We start from the raw sequence: 18326 nt of genomic DNA, 5'->3' as shown, positions 1-18326 counted from the left end.
GAATCAAGGTGTTACCGTGTTGTGGATTAAATTATTGGTACATATTGTGTCAGTGATAGATAGTTCAGTTGGTATCTCCCAAGCATGCCAAAAGTATTTTATATCTGTAGGTGAAGGTCTTCTTATGAGACAACCGATAGAACTTATTGGAAATTATGGCTGAAAGATATTCTCAGTTTTGGTCTCTTAGAGATTAATGAATGAATTGTAGACACTAGATATCTTTATATGCATATATGCATGAACAGACACACGTATGTATGCGTTGTTTCTATAAATATTGCAATCATCACTTGTATCTTTAATCAAACACAAAGCACTTGTATTTCAAGAGAGAGAATTCAGTAGGTAAGTATAAATAACATTTCCTGATTTTATTTGCAATTATCAAAATATAAGGAAAGCAAAATAGTTCTAAACCTGTCTTTGAAGATTCATTAATGGAGCGGTGTCATATTCCTTCACTTATGGGATGCACTATGCAGTTCGTCATAGATGAGATCATTATTCCTAACATCAGTGTTCTTAAATTTTTACATATTTAGGCTTCCACGATATGGAAGTGCACGGCTCTGAAGGAGAATCTGATTTGTGTGGATCTGCCACTATTTAAGACAACTGTAGTTCTATTTTTTTGGCATAAATGTGAGTGTGCATGATCTGATCAAAATCATATACATAAGTTTTTCCTTCTTCCATGTTGTGACAGCTTGATCTGCGCCGTGGAGCAAAAAAATCATTAGCTGATCCACCTAAATATTGTTTGGTATTGAAGTCCTGTGACATTAGTCCCACCCGTCCTCATCAGCTCCTTGTGGGTGGCAGGTAGTCTTTGCTGAAATTTTACATGCCCTTTTGAGTTTTGTCCTTTAATGTTATTTTCTAACATATCTTTCTTTGAATGCTCATATAGTGACGCATTTGCTCGGTTGTACGATCGAAGGATGCTTCCGCCGCTGAGCTCTGCTCAAATGAGAATGAAGTCACCTCCTTGTGTTAATTATTTCTGCCCTGTACACCTCTCTGAGCATGTACGTTCAGAACTTTGCTAGACACTTTTATTTGAGACATGTTTGCTTGCTAGAATTTGAACTTGGTTTGTCCAGGAACTTTTGGTCTATTAGATTATTTTATTTGCACCTCAGAGATTGCAATCCACATTTAATAATCACTTATCCTCATACTGATCAATATTATTCCCGCAAATGCATTTAAAATAAAGATTTACATAATAAGCAGAATTTAGTATAATCATTTGCCATTGTTCTATAGGAAGTCTCCAAATTGTCAACCTTTTGAGTCCTTCCATCATCATGAAGCTTCACGACTTGTCTAAATAGTCTTCTGATTTTCAACCATTCATGTCACACCACATGATGAAGCTGCGATAGAAAAATAACCAGGTTAAAGCCCACATGAATATCTTGTCATGGTCATAAACCTGATTACTGATTTCTTGGGCATAAAACTGGAGCTTAGGTGAATGGGATGAACTTAGACATGACATTTATTGATTTGGATGAAGCAATTGGCAAAGCAACGTTGTGGTTTTTTTATGCTGTCTGATTCAATTTGTCTAGTGTCTAGTTAATCAATTCAGGATTGAGAACAGTTAGTGTTGCATCAAGTTAATCTTCTAGTTTCTTGTATTTATAGAGTCCTAACATAGTATAGTATGGTTTAGGATACTTGTTTAGCTATTGGGGATTTGTGCTTAGAGAATTCTAGTCTTTTTAGGTAGGATTATGTAGAATAATGAATTTCAAAAGGAAAAGGGAAGAAAATATGATTTTTGAAGATTTTTTTCTCTACTTAGGTGGTATATATTGTAACGCTAGCTGGTGTTTGCGCTTCTACATCCTCGCTAAGGGTAGTTCTGCAAGGATATGCAAAAACTTAAAAATGAAAAATTCACTTTAGATTTTATATTGGATATGCTCCTAAACAGAACTTCTCAAGAAATACCTTCAATATTGCAACTAGAGAGAGAGCTAAACTAATGACTTCATAAAAGCAATAAAGAGAGTAATGGCTCAACTCATATCCCTTAATGGCGACATTCCATAATATATATCCCATGGTTCGTTTTATCGGTCCATACCGGTGTACCGACCAGCTATCGGTATAGTATGTACTGATGTAGCAACACATGGTATTGTGGAGCATACTGACAAGTCGGTATGTGCCACCCATATTGATCCCCTATTTGACCGATATGTACTTCTCATACCGAACGGTATGTTATGATACGACATACCTTGATATTTCCTAATAGCAAAATAAGTTCATGACTTAACAATTGAACTTAGAAAAGTATCTAGAGATTGAAGCATCAACTTGTAAGTGATGAAAAACATTAGAAAAACAAAAACTGCTCCCACAAAAAGTTGGTGAGAAGGCTTGGTTGGCCTTCTCCTTTTGTAATTCGACTAGGAGAGCTTTTGGAAAGAGTTCCTCCACTATTCCAATTGGGAAAGCTATTGTGCACTGAAATTTGATCATTCCTAATGGTCTATGCTGGTATCCCCTCTGTAGTCCATGTGGGAGTGAAATTCCCATGCAAGTGCCCACATTTGTCAGCTCTTGAGGAGTATTGACATGGACTGAGGCTTCTCACATGGGAGGCTCAGCCTTGGACATGACTGGCCATGTGTCACAAACATGATTGTGGTTATTCCCCATTTTCTTGGCTAGCCAATGAGGGAAAGATAATCATCCAAACTTTGGGCATGTCAGGTCGGACCATATTGTGGTCATTCCTAATGTGGAGGTGAGCAAGGCTGATAAAGTTAATGTTTCGCCTTTGCTTTTGCTTTGACCTCCTCTTGTATAGCTAGAGTTTATTATGTGTTCCATTGCAGTAATGGAATCTGCAATATATCTATAGCATGTTCCTTAAGAAGGATAGCTGCATAAAGTGATTGACCGAGATGCGAAAATATTGTGTGGGATTTTGTTGTAACTGGTTGTTTTAGAGTCTGTTAAATAAGATATCCCTCTCACATAAAGGAACCTGGCATTAAAGGGTTGAGGAGTAAATGTACTGTCAGAGTTCCTTGTCGAGGAACCATCTATTTCACAGTCACCGTGCAGATACCTTCAACTGGTGGGGCTGTTACATGGATCATGTAATGTTCCTTCACAATATGGAAATCAAATAATGTTTTTGCAGGATATTCTAACAGGTTAGAAGACCAGAAGTTGCATTATGAGGATGAAGTTTCATTTCTCATTTTTTCCTTAGTTGGCTATAATTTCGGGTCACATCTATCATGTTCTTGTGATCCTTGGTCAGTTTCCTACGACCCCCGTAAACATAGAGTATACTTTTTTTTACATAATGGACTGAATAGCATAGAATGTACTTACTACATCATGTTTTTTTTTTTGCTAATAAATAAAGACACTTCATATTCTCTTATGAGCATGTTCTATTATTTCTTCCATTTTTGATGCTCTGGAAAATGATCCCATCCAGAGAAAAAGTGATGCTTAAAAGACTTGCTCTTTTAATTCTTTTAGACCCACATTAAAATTGTGTATTATTTCGGTGCAGAGAAGGTCAAGCTTGCATCTAACACATGTAACATTTAGTCCAAATGGAGAGGAGGTGCTCCTGAGTTACAGCGGGGAGCATGTTTATCTAATGGATGTTAATTGTGGTACGCTTCCTTTCATATATGAATCTGAATGTGTATATTCAAGTATGTATAAATATGCATACATATTATGTATTATTAGGTATTATGCAATTATATTATGTTGATTGATCTTTAACTATTTACACTTCCTGCTGTGACTGTATTGCTTAATCTAAATTTATTATGCTGTGAATTTCCATGATGTTTTAAGTTTTGTGTTGGATTGAACTCAGGTAATTGGGATCATGCTCAGTGAATGATATACTAGATATATACATTTTATTCCATCATTTTCATTACTAAACTACATGTTGTGCCTGAAATTGGTTGTTATGACATTTGAAGTTTGGATGATGTTGAGCACCATCCATGGCAGGAATCATCCAGATGTTTCAATCCGTTCCCACACCATTGTTGTGGTGGTGAACTAAGTAGAGTGTTCTTTTCTTTGCATGCCTTGTGCTTTCGATGCATTCTTAAGTTCATATGATATGTTACAAACGTGGATAACACATTTGCATCCCATATTTCTTATCAGTATTTTTTTCTTTCTTTTTATGGATTGCTTGATGCATGCTTAGAATAATTGAGAGAGCTACTCTTCTTTTTATTTGAAGCATTTTATAGGTTGTATAAGTATTAATATATGGTTAAATTAAAAAAAAAATCTATCATACTAGCCTTGCAAATCATTTTCTGTTACTACGGAAATTTGTGAGGGAATTTGTGAAATTTTTGTGAGGTCAAGGATTCAATCAAGATGTAACGGCTAAATCTTTGCAATGGAAATGAACGAATGAGATGATTCTGATCCAAAAATGCAGTTTGAGTTAGATATGCCAAAGAAAATAATGGTGTTTATAAGTAAGAAGAGTAACACCAGAGTGGAATTTGTTAATGTAGTAAAGATGAGAACTAATGTAGTAAAGATGAATGCGTTGTCTGACTTGTTTACAAAATTTCCAGATGAATGCCTTGTCTTACCCTTTTACAAAATTTCAAAGATGAGGGAAGATTTGATTTCCAGCAACACATGTAGTGTTTGGTGGCCAAAATGCTACATGTCAGTGCATCAAGTTGCACACCATTTACAATTGTGCTTTGATGTGCCAAAGGGACGAAAATGTAACTGCATTCTAACTCGATATAAGCCAGGCAGAAGAAAGTTGTCGACTTGACAACAGCAAGTGGTAACACAGAAGATGCTTATTACTCATATTGCATGAACTTTTCGAGCTCGTGTTTAGTTGTGTGCTGTTTTCGGTCATAGAACTACTTAATTGTCTTAATCGCATTCTGTGATGATAAGGATATGTGAAATAATATGATCAAGCTAGGTACCTCTAAACCTTCGGCTAGCTTTTTTTCAAGATATGACACTATTACTCTCCCATTAAGGCTGTGTGCAAGCAAGATTTGGCTAGAGAGAATTCAGCAGTTAATTGACAGTTCAGGCACCAATCTGCTATTGGGCTTGTCCACCAATCTTGCACGTGCATACAGTGTGAATTAGCACATACTACCTATTGTTGGTTGGTTATGAGCTAATGAAGGATGCTCAAGTAGTGTTTTTCATTTAAATCAATTATGTGGGACTTCTTAATTAAGTGAAAACTATTCCGTATAACGAAACCGTGTATCTCAATGTGAAGGTGGACATCTTGAAGCATTTATTCAGACATCTTTGGATATGCTGGGATTGAATCTGTGAAGATTTGAAAAGCTTTATAAAGAACATTAAATAATTTCTCTTAGCTTGATAATTGACTTTTATTCTTTCGTATTATTTTATTGTTGTAAACAAGAATTTCTTGTTCTGACTTATAATAATCCATTTGATTGTCCATGTATTGACTATAATTTTCGTGTAGTCCACAACATTTGCAAGGGTTAACTGTATAGTTTGGTTTATTGTCGTTGCCGATGATCTTATCAAGGTTCTAAATTTCGAATGGTTTGAGGGGTACGTATCGGTCCGCCGGCAGAATGGTACGCGTATCACCCACTACCCGGCGGAACGCTTGATATAGCCCCGTATCGGACAATATAAAGCTATATCGAGCAGTAATTGTCGAAATTTTGATCGTTACCATCGGAAATAGGTTAGTAACAATCGATTTCAACCGTGACCACCCACTACCGAGCGATATCAACCTGGCTGCGACGAGGAAAGAAGAAGAGTCGAGGGAGAAGGAAGAAAAAAGAGAGAGTGTTCGAAGAAGAGGGAGAATCAGGAGAACTTCGACGCGTCCCGATTCGACGCTGCCCTCCCTCGACGATCCCAATCCAGGAGGTAATGGCCAGCACGACGGTTAGAGTAGCGGAAGAGGCGGTCTCCTTCGTCGCCTTGCTTGCAATTCTACGACTTCTTCGTCGTGTTCTTCGTCGAAGGCCTTCAATGTCTTCGTCGCCTTCTTCGCCAAATGCCGCAAATGAGGAGATGAAGGAGACCGCATTCTTCTCCTCGTCTAAGGCGACGAGGAGAAGAGGAGGCGGCGGCGTCGCCGAGGCAGCGAACGCTTCCTTTTTAGATTTGTTTTATATTTATATATAAAAATATATTATATATATTTTTTATATTATATATTTTTATTTATATTTAGATGTACCATTCAATACGTCCTTGTGTATCGCTTGGTACTCCCATACCGTATCGTATTGGGCAAAGCTCGATACACCGATACAGTACGAAATTTCAATCCTTTGATCTTATTAAGAAAATAAATATTGAATCAATGAGAAAAATAATTTTGTTAAAAAATGGCATTTTTTTCAATAATTAACTTTCATAAATAGGTGATGTCAGTATTAAAATTTACTTGTTTAGAGCAAGGACCTACAAAACAATTTGAATTAGAGAGAGGCCTTTTTGTTTTCACCATCATTACAGTGAAACAAGTTTTGCTCATCTCATGTATCTGCCCATGATTCATGGTAAAGGTGGAGCTCCTGTGGACCTGACTTCTGGGGCAGTTGCTGTCTCCATCACAGCATGGTTGGTAGAGGCACAAAGTCACAAATTTTGCTCTTGCAAAAGAAGTAAAGAACATACGCTTAAACCAGAAGAATGATGTAGGCCTGTGGTGTGGCTACTAGAAGCAGCCAACTATAAGAAATATTTGATAATATGATAAGAGAGCAATCAAGCCTACTATCATTTACTTCAAGGTGGTCTCTCATGCTTCAGAATATGAAGTAGTGTAGAAAGTCCTCACCTAGTTGGAAGGAGAATAAGAAGGGAATATTCCCTAGGCCCTCGCCACTTCTTTCACATATTTTCATAAAAAAATGAACTAAGGTCACACTTGTTCACCCAGTAAGATAAATTTGAAATTAACATCTAAAAAACAGTATTAACCTGGTGAAAAACTGTGATTTTGTGTACCACTTCTAAAGGAAGTTGTCTATTAGAATGATTTACCTTTCCAAATACGAATTTTCTTTTCTTTCTTTACTGCAGCTGTGCATAATATACATTTTGTTTTTAAATTTCAGATGACAAGAGCATCATGAGATATACTGCTGCTGATGTTCCAAAACATTTTTGTTTAGCTCGTATATCTGGAGAATCAAAGCTGCCATTACCACCAGCAGTGCCCTCTTCCTACCAATTGATGCACCGAGTAAGGAATGTGCATTTAGTATTACATGAAAACAGGGTGAAAAATACCAGTTAGATTGGTATGTACAAACAGCCACTTACCGATCCGACCAAGCACTGGTAAATGGGCCATACAGTTTGGTATTGCTCGGTGTCTTGGTAACAAACCCAGTCGGATTCTGGTCATATAGGTTCTTGAAACCAATATCAGATTGGTATTTAAAACCCTGATTATAATAATCTATTAATTATTGAAACTATGTGTGAACTGTACAAAGTCTGACTACATAGCCGATTGCAGCTTGACGTATACAGGAATTTGGTTCAAGCCGCTGCTAGAATACTGGAGGAGGGCTCAAATATTTGTTATGGTATTGAGGCATGTAATGAAGTGATAGATGGAAAAGGTCCTGAGGTTGGTCACTCAGTAAGGCATGAGTGCTTGTGTATTCGGGCAGCATTGCTTCTGAAGGTTCATCTGAAACTCACTATTGTTTACAGAACACCCAATTTCATCAAATCTGTACCAAACTTGCAATATTGTTTTCAGAGGAAGTGGAAAAATGACGTTTACATGGCAATGAGGGACTGCAACAGTGCTCGGAAAATAAATGCTTCATCCTTTAAGGCACACTATTACATGTCAGAAGCACTTCTTCAGGTTTTCTGCCAAATCATGTTTTGAGTCTTTTTAGGAAGGATTATTTATAAATACAACTCTTATATGTCATGCACAAATTGGTTGCAGTTAGGAAAGCTAAACGAAGCTTTAGAGTTTGCAGAGGTGGCAGGTAATCTTGCTTCATCAACCTGTGAAGAAGAGATGGTGGCAACCATAAAAGGTCATCTTGTGGCAGGTTAGTTACCGAGGAACTTGTAGATTTAATCTTGATGACTTCCATAATTTGGTAGTGAGCATAAAAGTGATGCTTGCAATGGGCTGCTTTCTGTGGAACTTGCTCCTGTATTAAATTTTGTCTTGTAGACTTTCATGGTTTAACAACAATATTTGCAAAGTCCTAAAGAGAGGTATATTTCTGCCCTTTGCCACTAGATAAATATGATAGCGAACTGTATGTGCTTGCATTTGGGAATGTGTTGAGTTCATGCTAGTTATTCTGTTTAAAAACTATTTCTATTGATCATTCAGAAAAAAAGATTTAAAATTGTGTCCTTGAGTTATAATTCTTTATGCTAGACTGCTATGTATGTTATTTTTCTTGCTTCTTCCCTAAGATTACAAAATTGGTGTACAACTGGAGCTGGATTTGCGGATATCAGCACATGCAGCTCATAAAATTGTGCTAATTGTGATTTGACAAAGTACATGTAAATGATTGTGATACATGATCAAATTGGTTCAGACTAATTTGTCAAAGTACATGTAAATGATTGTGATACATGATCAAATTGGTTCAGACTAATTTGACAAAGTACATGTAAATGATTGTGATGTATGATCAAATTGGTTGGGACTGATTTGACAAAGTATATGTAAATAGTGATACATGATCAAATTGGTTCATACTACCTAGTTGGATTTATGATGTGTGACTAGATTGTTTATGAACCATTATTTGACCAATGCTTCAGTTTGACACAGCTGATCAAATCATATATGGATTTAGATCTGGATTAACTTGATCAACTTATATTATGAACTATACAACTATAGTTACTATGAGTCTCATCCATTATTTAAATACTTTTTCTGTCACAAAATAAGTTTCTGATTGTTACAGCCAATCCTGCATGTAGCTTTACCATTTCTATTTTCTTAAGATGTTATTGGTGCTTTATTTTATATAGTCCATTCTATTATTGTGTCTATCCATGAGGGAACATTTTTTATTAATATTAATTATTGTGTTCAACAGATGATTCATTTTTTATGGTTGTTTCTGTGCAGGAGTAGGTGTTATGTTTGGTCTACTACATTTTTCCATTGCAACTATAAGTTTTTCTTATTTAACATCAGATTGCATTCTCTTTTTCTGCCTGTTAAATTATATGCACTCAAGTGCTAGTATTCATGCACAGTCTGTTGCTAATTGCTTTAGCTTCTTCCGAGGGCTTTATGAATGACTCTAATTTGTATGTGGTGCAGATGCAGTAACTCTCATGAAACCTTATTTTTATATTACCTTTTGCATTTTGTTGATGCAGCTGAAGCAGAGAGAGTAAAAAAAGATAATGAGGACACTGTTCGAAGTGAAACACGTCATGGAAAGTTAAGATCTTTAAGTGACGTGCTCTTTCGAGCAGAGCTGAATAGCCCATATTCAGAATCTCGTTATGAAAGAGAAGACTCTGATTATGAGGAAGAGATGGAGCTGGACTTTGAGACATCAATATCAGGTGATGAGGGCCGTGATACTGAATCAAGCATCCTTCGAGGCAGTTTGAACTTGAGATTTCATCGAAGAGATGACTCAGCAAGAGAAACTAGCAGTATTGATGGTGCAGAAGGATCACCTTCATCATCCTCTCAAAATTACTACCATACTCTTCAGGTTTTTCTTTTAGAAATTTGAAATGCCAGCTATTTTCTGGTAACCAGTAGTCTTTGTTGCTATAATGATTTGATATTTTGGATTGTCTTTCATTACGAGGTCTGAACTTTTTTACTTCTATTCCCACTAGCCTAACGCACATAATAAATGTAACAAGGAAAAATCTATTCAATTCAAAAATACTTTTCATTTGTAGTCCCTGTGGAAGTTTTACTTTAATTGATGGTATCTATCAGCAGTACTCTGTTCCTTTTAAATATTGCTTTTGGTATTTGACTGTATGTCACTTATGAACGGTTTTTATATTGGCATCTCACTGATTGCAATCACAGTGGTCTAATATAACTTGTATCAGTGGAGACTTGTGATTTTTGTATATTGCTGCTAATTTTCTTATGAAAGTTATCCCTGTTATGATTACAATTACTATCTGGTTGTTCCATATTTTGCAGCTTGAAGTTGCAATTGATATGAAAAGAAGATATATTGGTCACTGCAATGTGGGGACAGATATAAAGCAAGCTAGCTTTCTTGGCCAACAAGGTGCACTTAGCAAGACACTTAAATTTTTTAACAATTGTGAATATATGTCAAGTGAATTACTATAATGGTAAAATAATTTATAAAAAAAGTTATAATATCTTCGTATCTATTAGGTGTGGCCTTGCCAGTTGGCACTTCAGCAATTTAGTAAATAGTTCTGATGATGCAGTAAGAATGCCAGTCCTCAGAGGTCACTGCAAGGAAGTAACCCTCGTTGCTTAATTGTGGTGTACTCAAGAATCAATATATCTATCATGTGTATATGCCAGTGGGATTAGGTCACTGATAACTGGCATAAAAGTTTGTTGGGTATCATTAGCATAAATCTATCATGTCTGGTGAAAAATTCTATTGCTAATTTTAAGCAACGTTTTCATTTGTCATGGCATATTCTCAGCTTGAGATTGTTCCGTAGTCATGTGCATTGTGCCAGCCCAGTGTTGTTTTGGCATGCTGTTGGGTCGCATACTTCTCTAATCATATGCCAGCATGGCTGGCATCTGAAATCTTTGATTTACACTATAAATGACTATAGTATATCAGAGTTGTTAAGCAATTTTGTTGATTGTGTATCTTTGGCCTCTCAGTAAAGTGTCATTTTATAGATACAACTCATAAACCGCTAGCAGCATGTGATTGCTTATGACGATGCAACCTTGTTCTGGCTAGTGGCTGCCATGGCATACCACCATATGATATAGGTAGCTGGAAAGAAAAAAAAGGGAAAATGAGTCTGATAGAGTGACAGAGTGGAAACGGGGAACATCGTAGTATCAATGTTCCCTTGGTGGTATGGGAGGAGTCTAGTTGCCTTTTGAGTGCACAGCTATGGTCTGTGTTAATTATGTTATTTTGAAAGTTAGCACCGATTTATCTTAACTTAGTGGAACGTTTTTGCAACATAAATGCATTTCATTTTCGCAGGAGCTTTTGTTGCTAGTGGAAGCGATGATGGAAGGTGGTTTATTTGGGAAAAAAGATCAGGAAGACTGGTTAAAATGCTTGCTGGAGATGAGTCTGGTAAAAGTTTCAACCCTTTTTATTCTCTGGGTGTATTTTGTGTTGTGTGTTATGTTTCATCTTTTTTGAACTTTATCTAGTTTTTGTGGTTAACATCTTTTAACTTTCTGTTTATGTATGTTTTCTAGTTGTTAACTGCATACAGTGCCATCCATTTGATTGTGCTGTTGCGACAAGTGGTATTGATAACACAATCAAAGTAAGATTAATGGATTCTGCAGTTCACAATGGATACTTTTGGGTTTATAACTGGCTGCTAACAGCAGTTGTTCACAGATGTGGACACCACATGCGCAAGTTCCTTCAATGGTTGCAGGAGGAATAGCAGGACCAGAGACTGCAGATGTCTGGGGTGCTATAGAAATCAATCAACGAAAATTATGCCGTAATCGTGAACTTGTCCTGTAAGATCCTTGTTGTGTCAATTATTAACATAATGCTTTTGATTTTTTTTTCTTTATCTTTTGATGTAAGATATATATGCTATAAATCTTTTGACTTTTTTGTTTAGGATGTGATTTTCTAGGTGGCTATAATGACTACTGAGATCTATAGAGTTCCCAATTCATGATTGAGAGATGACTTGTTATTTATAATTGATATCATTATCATCTTGTGTTACCCAGCCTAAGAAAGCCAATTTTAGATGTCACCAGAAACAGAGTACGTTATTTTTTTTATTTTGTTTTGGTTTGAAAGTGATATGTGAAAGTGTCAGGCATTTTTATTGCTTCTCTTCTGCATTAAAAATTACCATTTTGTTTTCATGTTCAAGGCTCCTAGTTGAGTATTTTCTCAGTCCAGCAACTTTCACAATTATTTATCATAGATATGGTAACATATTTGATGTAGGGTAATGAATCTACAAAGTGATCCAAATTGTTCCATGTCTTAAGATACAAGCTAACATAGTGGTTGGCATGATCTGGGTTGCATATTTCCATCCACGAATTAGGCATAATTCTTAGGTCTTTACGTGTTTGTATTCTCAATGTCCTATTGTGCAAGCTAATAGAGGCTGGTGTATTCTGATTCTTAACAGAATAGATTTTTTTTTCTTATAATTTGTCAATCTGGTTTGCTGGGTTTTTTTTTTTCTATTGAAGATTGTGTCTCTTTTAATTCTTATCTTTATTTTAGTTTGTAGATATTGACACATTCAGTGCACTTGGGACATTATGTTACCTATGTCTGTTAGCTGATGTCCTCCATAAATTTGCACCCATTGTAGGCCTTGATTCTGGGTATTTGTAGATAAGAAGGTCCAAGTTGTGTTGAGCATGTCTGTGTATTATGACTAGAAACATGTCTAAGCATTTCTCTGGTGGATCTTTTCTTTGACATGCATGATGCAGTAGTCTGACACATGAACAAATAGTCTACATTGTTGAGCATGGGGAAGTTAAATTATTGAAGTCTTTACTAGTGGCTTAAGATTTCAGCAGTTGTTTTGGATTTTTCTAATTTATTGATTATATAAAGGTGATACTGAAACGCATGGATAGATATGCTGCTCGGGAACTGGTATGATTGATTATCATAACTGATATGATCGAGATTCAAGTCCTTGTATTAAGCATCAATGAGTAATGGCAACAAGGGTTTGGATCTCTGTTCAGTGCCGGTTCACTAACTCATCTAATTGGTATGATGCCATTATACTGGATAATACATCTGTAATATAAGCTATATGTTTTGATTTTTGTACTTGGTTGATATTGGTTTATTTTTTATCTTCTTTTTTTTATAATTTTTTTGCTATTTTTGATTTCTGATTTAATGTCAATTCAGTTGCTTTTGAACTTGACAAATTGGCTAATCAAACATGTCAAGTAACAAGCTAATCAGATGGAAAAATAAATTCATTTTTTGCCAAGAACATTTTTTGCCAATTTGTGTATCTCCTTTTTTACTTCACAAGATACATTCATTTTATTAGTTGCATATTGTGATCTATGACTAAACTGAGCTTATGTGTTGCCTGTATCATGTCTTGTTTCTTTTACAGGCCTTACGAATTTTTGGAGCGCATTAGGATGCATGAATTTGCTGAAGGAACCTTGCATCCTTTTGAGTGTGCGCAGAGCTAACTCGTTTGATCTGATATTCTCTCAGGTACATGCCTGGCATTCACATTGTGGTGCTTGTTTGAATAAGAGAATGAAAGTGATATGTGCATAAGACGCTCTCTTACCGACTTATATAATACAGTTGGATCATTGCAAAATGTTCTTGAGAAATTCTGACTCTCAAGTGTGTGGTTCTTTTGTTTTAGTGTAAATATAGGTTTCTTTTGTTTAAAAAGGTAATCCTTACTGAGGTCATTGATGGCCCAGCAACGAGGTTTTCTGGTTTGGAATCGTGGGCTGTATATACATATACATATGTATGTATATGTATATACATATATATATATATATACATATATATATATATATACATATATATATATATATACATATATATATATATATACATATATATATATATATACATATATATATATATATACATATATATATATATACATATATATATATATACATATATATATATATATACATATATATATATATAAGCTTGGATATGTCTTGATAGATGTGTGTGGAATATTGTGAAATAAATAATGTGTTTATTGGTTCGCTGTTGTGTGTGTGGTCTTGTATCAAAGCATCAGGTTCGTGTGGATCAATCCTGGATGAGGTCCACCTGAAAGTTTGTCATGTTTTTGCAATGTTCCGTGATGTAATGATAGCAGCAGTTATTGGGTTTTGTCGAGTTCATATGCTTTTGCAGCGTCTTTATTGAGGGATAGATGTGCGTGGACGGCCACAAATGTTGGGTGGGAGTTACTCGTTACCATCAGCAGATTCGGAAGAAGAAACTGATGGTAAATAATGCTCGTAAGTACTTTGAAGAATCCAATGTTGTTGGACTGTTAAGAGAAAAAAAAATACCTATGAAATTTGTGTTGAAATACAAAAAGGTCACATTCCTATGGTCGACCCTTAAACTACATTAGCAGGTCATTATCATACGGTGTGACTCTCACTTATTCGAGTCAAGATGGTCTGTGACTCACCAAGTGGGTGGAACCCACCTGAGTCATGTGCCCTACTAATGAAGTGCTTCATGACATTAGGTCAAACACGTCGGACCTGTGAGCAGGGGATAACTCTGCATGCACTCAAACACAAATCCACATCAATTTAGTTCCCAATAAAAAAATGCTTAATTACACTACAAATATGCAGCTCCTTTTGAAACTACCATGTCAGTTCTCCTTGTTATTATTACTATATACTCGGTTGTGCCACAGAAACAAGATCGTGAGACATAATGCGATACATTTCTCATTGGTGTGAGAAAGAGATCTGTATTATCAACAATTTGTGATTTGTGTATAGTTAGAAATCATAATGTACGACAATTCAACTACATGCATCAAATTGACAAGGGAAGCTCTCACAACAACAGAAAAAGAACAGGGCATAAAATCCAACTACATCAGTATTATGCGGCAACCGTATATTCACATTCAAAAACGTATTATGCGGCAACCGTATACATCAGTATGATATGTTTAACTATCACTTCGAGAAAGGAAATTCCCCAAAGAATTGATCTTTCAGTTACTTGTTGAATTTTTCTGTTTGCAACTGTCACTACAATTCTAACCGAGAACAAAAAGCCCTCAACCAAAAACTTTTTATATTAGATTTTTTATCTATCGTTTCTAGCAGAATAATAGCTCATGCAATCTAAATGAGTCTCGTTCTTTTTCATCAAAAACTGCAACATTAACTGTCACTTCTTGAATTACTTCATCTAGGCTGCAAGTGTAAACTCCTCGCTCTCATGTAGTGAGAGCTACTTTGGATGATCATGACAGCGAACATAGCTCATGCAATGTAAATGAGTCTCGTTCTTTTTCATTAAAAACTCTACCAAGGCCAGCGAAGGTTTTTTTTTGGTAGAGAGCTCGCAAGAAGAAGCTGAATCCAGAATCGACAAGGTCGAGGCCCTAGTCGATTAACTGTCGGACGACACCAAAGACTCCGTGTAACATCTACAGGAAATCATGGCAGAACTCACTTCCAGGGCGACCATACTCACAAGAGCATTGAATGCAGGAGGAAGTAACACCCGCGTTGCGCCGCCACAAAACTTGAGGGCACCCGAGCCGCATTGTTATAGAGGTGCCCGAGATGCTAAAGAGCTCAAGAATTTTCTTTTCGACATGGAACAATACTTTCGAGCAACGAGGCCTGATTCTGAAGAAACCAAAGTTTTAATAGCAACCATGTATTTGAATGGGGATGCAAAACTTTGGTGGCGAACCCATTAGTAAGAGATCTAATAAGGTCAGTGTCGGGTGGACACATGGAAGGACTTAAAACGAGAGTTGAGAACTCAGTTTCTACCCAAGAATACAGAGTTCGTCGCAAAGAGGAAACTAAGATAACTCCGTCAAAATACTTTCATTCGAGACTACATAAAGCAATTTTCTGCACTGATGCTGGACATTCAGGACATGTCCGAGAAGGATATGTTGTTTAGCTTCCTCGATGGTTTGAAGCCATGGGCGCAACAAGAACTGCATCGAAGGAATATCACCGATGTGATTGGGGTAATTGTTGCTGCAGAAAGACTCACCGACTTTGTTTCCTCTGAGGACCCGGGAAAAAGGAAACAATCTTCAGGAAATCGCCCCTTAAAATATTCTCGAGGGAAGGAGCCCGGGGGTGAACAAAAGAAGAGAAGTTCCCACAAAGGGCCAAGCTCAAAAGGTAGCACCCGTGTCCACCATTGCACAGGTGGACACGGGTGCTACCCACAACTTTATTGTCGATCGAGAAGCAAAGTGACTTGGGCTGATCTTGGAGAAGAACCCAAGTCGAATGAAGGCGATGAACTCGGAGGCCGAGCGAATCTCCGAGTTGGCAAAAGGAGTTCCCATCAAGATCGAAACATGAAGCGAAAACACAAACATGATGACGGTGCCACTGGACGACTTCCAAGTGATTCTTGGAATGGAATTCATGCACGCGATGAAGTTGGTGCCAATGTCATTCCTAAACTCCCTATGTATGATGGGAGATGATAGCCCCTATGTGGTTCCCGTCTCTCAGAGAAGAACCAGGGAACCCTAATAGATATCAACATTACAACTGAAGAATGGGATACGAAAAGACAAATTAACATTCGTGGCTGCTATGAAGCTAGAGCCACTCGACGAGAATGTCATTCATGAACCTACTGTGGTGGTGAACGTCCTGAAGGAGTTCACAGATGTTATGCCACCCGAGTTGCCGAAGACTCTGCCACCACGTAGAGGCATGGATCATCACATCGAGCTGGAGCCAGGAGTAAAGCCTTCAGCGAGACCACCCTATCGCATGCCCCCTCCAGAGTTGGTAGAGCTTAGAAAGCAGTTAGGTGAACTACTAAGCGATGGTCTCATCCGCAGTTCTAAAGCACCATTCGGAACTCGAGTTCTCTTCCAAAAGAAACAAGATGGGAGCCTCCGACTATGCGTCGATTATCGAGCCCTCAATAAAGTGATGGTGAAGAACAAGTATCTCATCCCATTCATCGCGAACTTGTTCGATCAATTGGGCAAATCCAAGTATTTCTCTAAACTCGACCTCCGGTCGAGGTACTGGCAGGTGCGCATTGCGGAAGACAACGAAGCGAAGACTACCTACATGACCAGGTATGGAGCGTTTGAGTTTTTGGTGATGCCTTTCAACTTAACCAACACTCCGACCATATTCTACACTCTTATGAACCAACTATTCAAAGAGTATTTGGATAAGTTCGTGGTCATCTACTTAGATGATATCGTCATCTATAGCCAAATGCTCGAGAAGCATGTCGAACACCTTTGAACAATTTTCAAAGTTCTTAGGGAGAATACTTTATTCGTGAAAAGGGAGAAGTGCTACTTTGCTCAAACGAAGATCTTATTCTTGGGGCATCGAATCGGTGATGGCTCCATTCGGATGAACAAATCGAAGGTGCAAGCTATTGCAAAATGACGAACTCCAAAGGTGCTAAAGTTGAGATCCTTCCTTGGTTTCGTCAACTACTATCGACGCTTCATAGCGGGGTATTCGAAGCGTGTAACTCCATTAACGGAGTTACTGAAGAAGGAGCAGCCTTGGAGGTGGTCTAACAAATATGAAGTTGTATTCCTAGATCTAAAGGCTGCTGTGTTGGAAGAACCGGTGCTCAAATTGCCGGACTATGGGGAGCCCTTCGAAGTCCATACAGATACTTCAGACTTCGCTATTGGGGGAGTACTCATGCAGGAGGGTCATCCGGTGGCTTATGAGTGCTGTAAGCTCAACGAGACCTAGCGACGGTATCTGATGCACGAGAAAGAGATGACAATGGTGGTCCACTGTCTACGAGTTTGGCGACACTACCTTCTTGGATCGTGATTTGTGCTGAGGACAGACAACATCACTTTGAGCTATTTCCAAACTCAGAAAAAACTCTCCCCAAAGCAAGCATGATAGCAAGACTTCCTGGCTGAGTTTGATATGGCAATGGAGTGGTCGATGCATTGAGCTGAAAAGTGGAATGAGTGAATGTCGTATAGTTGGAGGGCAGAAGCAAAGCAAGTCAGTTACACTCCAACTTCCTTTCCAGGATCAGGGATGGACTGTATAGTGATCCCCAAGCAATAACCCTGATGTAGCTCATCAAAAAAAGCAAAGCACGTCGATTTTGGGTCCAGGAGGGACTTGTTTACATAAAAGGGAATCAAGTTGATGTTCCTCAAGTGGACAATTTGAGGTGTGAACTCTTGAGAGAGTGTCACGATTCCTTTTGGGCTGGACACCCGAGCATTCATAAAACCTTGGCTCTCGTGGAGAAGGCCTTCTACTGGCCGAAGATGAGGACTGATGTGGAGGAATATGTTCGAATGTGCCTCACTTGCTAATAAGACAAGGTGGAGCAACGAAAGTCGGTAGGGCTTTTGAAGCCATTGCCCATACC

The 18326-nt window shown here is 37.6% G+C and overlaps 1 protein-coding gene across 1 annotated transcript in view; it reads left to right on the top strand.

Annotated features, from left to right (window-relative positions):
• The window catches only part of LOC103991435 (uncharacterized), a 35967-nt gene extending 22325 nt beyond the window's left edge, over positions 1-13642 (top strand). Inside the window, 12 exon segments of the mRNA XM_018828787.2 lie at positions 710-825; positions 914-1031; positions 3557-3662; positions 7137-7264; positions 7544-7714; positions 7793-8099; positions 9409-9755; positions 10208-10298; positions 11223-11318; positions 11447-11517; positions 11595-11722; positions 13327-13642. Coding sequence (XP_018684332.2) covers positions 710-825; positions 914-1031; positions 3557-3662; positions 7137-7264; positions 7544-7714; positions 7793-8099; positions 9409-9755; positions 10208-10298; positions 11223-11318; positions 11447-11517; positions 11595-11722; positions 13327-13408 — 1761 coding nt within the window. The 3' untranslated portion in view covers positions 13409-13642.
• Positions 13643-18326: the final 4684 nt, after the last annotated feature.

This window comes from Musa acuminata, chromosome BXJ2-7 (assembly GCF_036884655.1).
Source record: "Musa acuminata AAA Group cultivar baxijiao chromosome BXJ2-7, Cavendish_Baxijiao_AAA, whole genome shotgun sequence".
Lineage (NCBI taxonomy): Eukaryota > Viridiplantae > Streptophyta > Magnoliopsida > Zingiberales > Musaceae > Musa > Musa acuminata.
The sequence above is the reverse complement of the archived record's forward strand: the minus strand, read 5'-3'. Positions and strand labels throughout refer to the sequence as shown.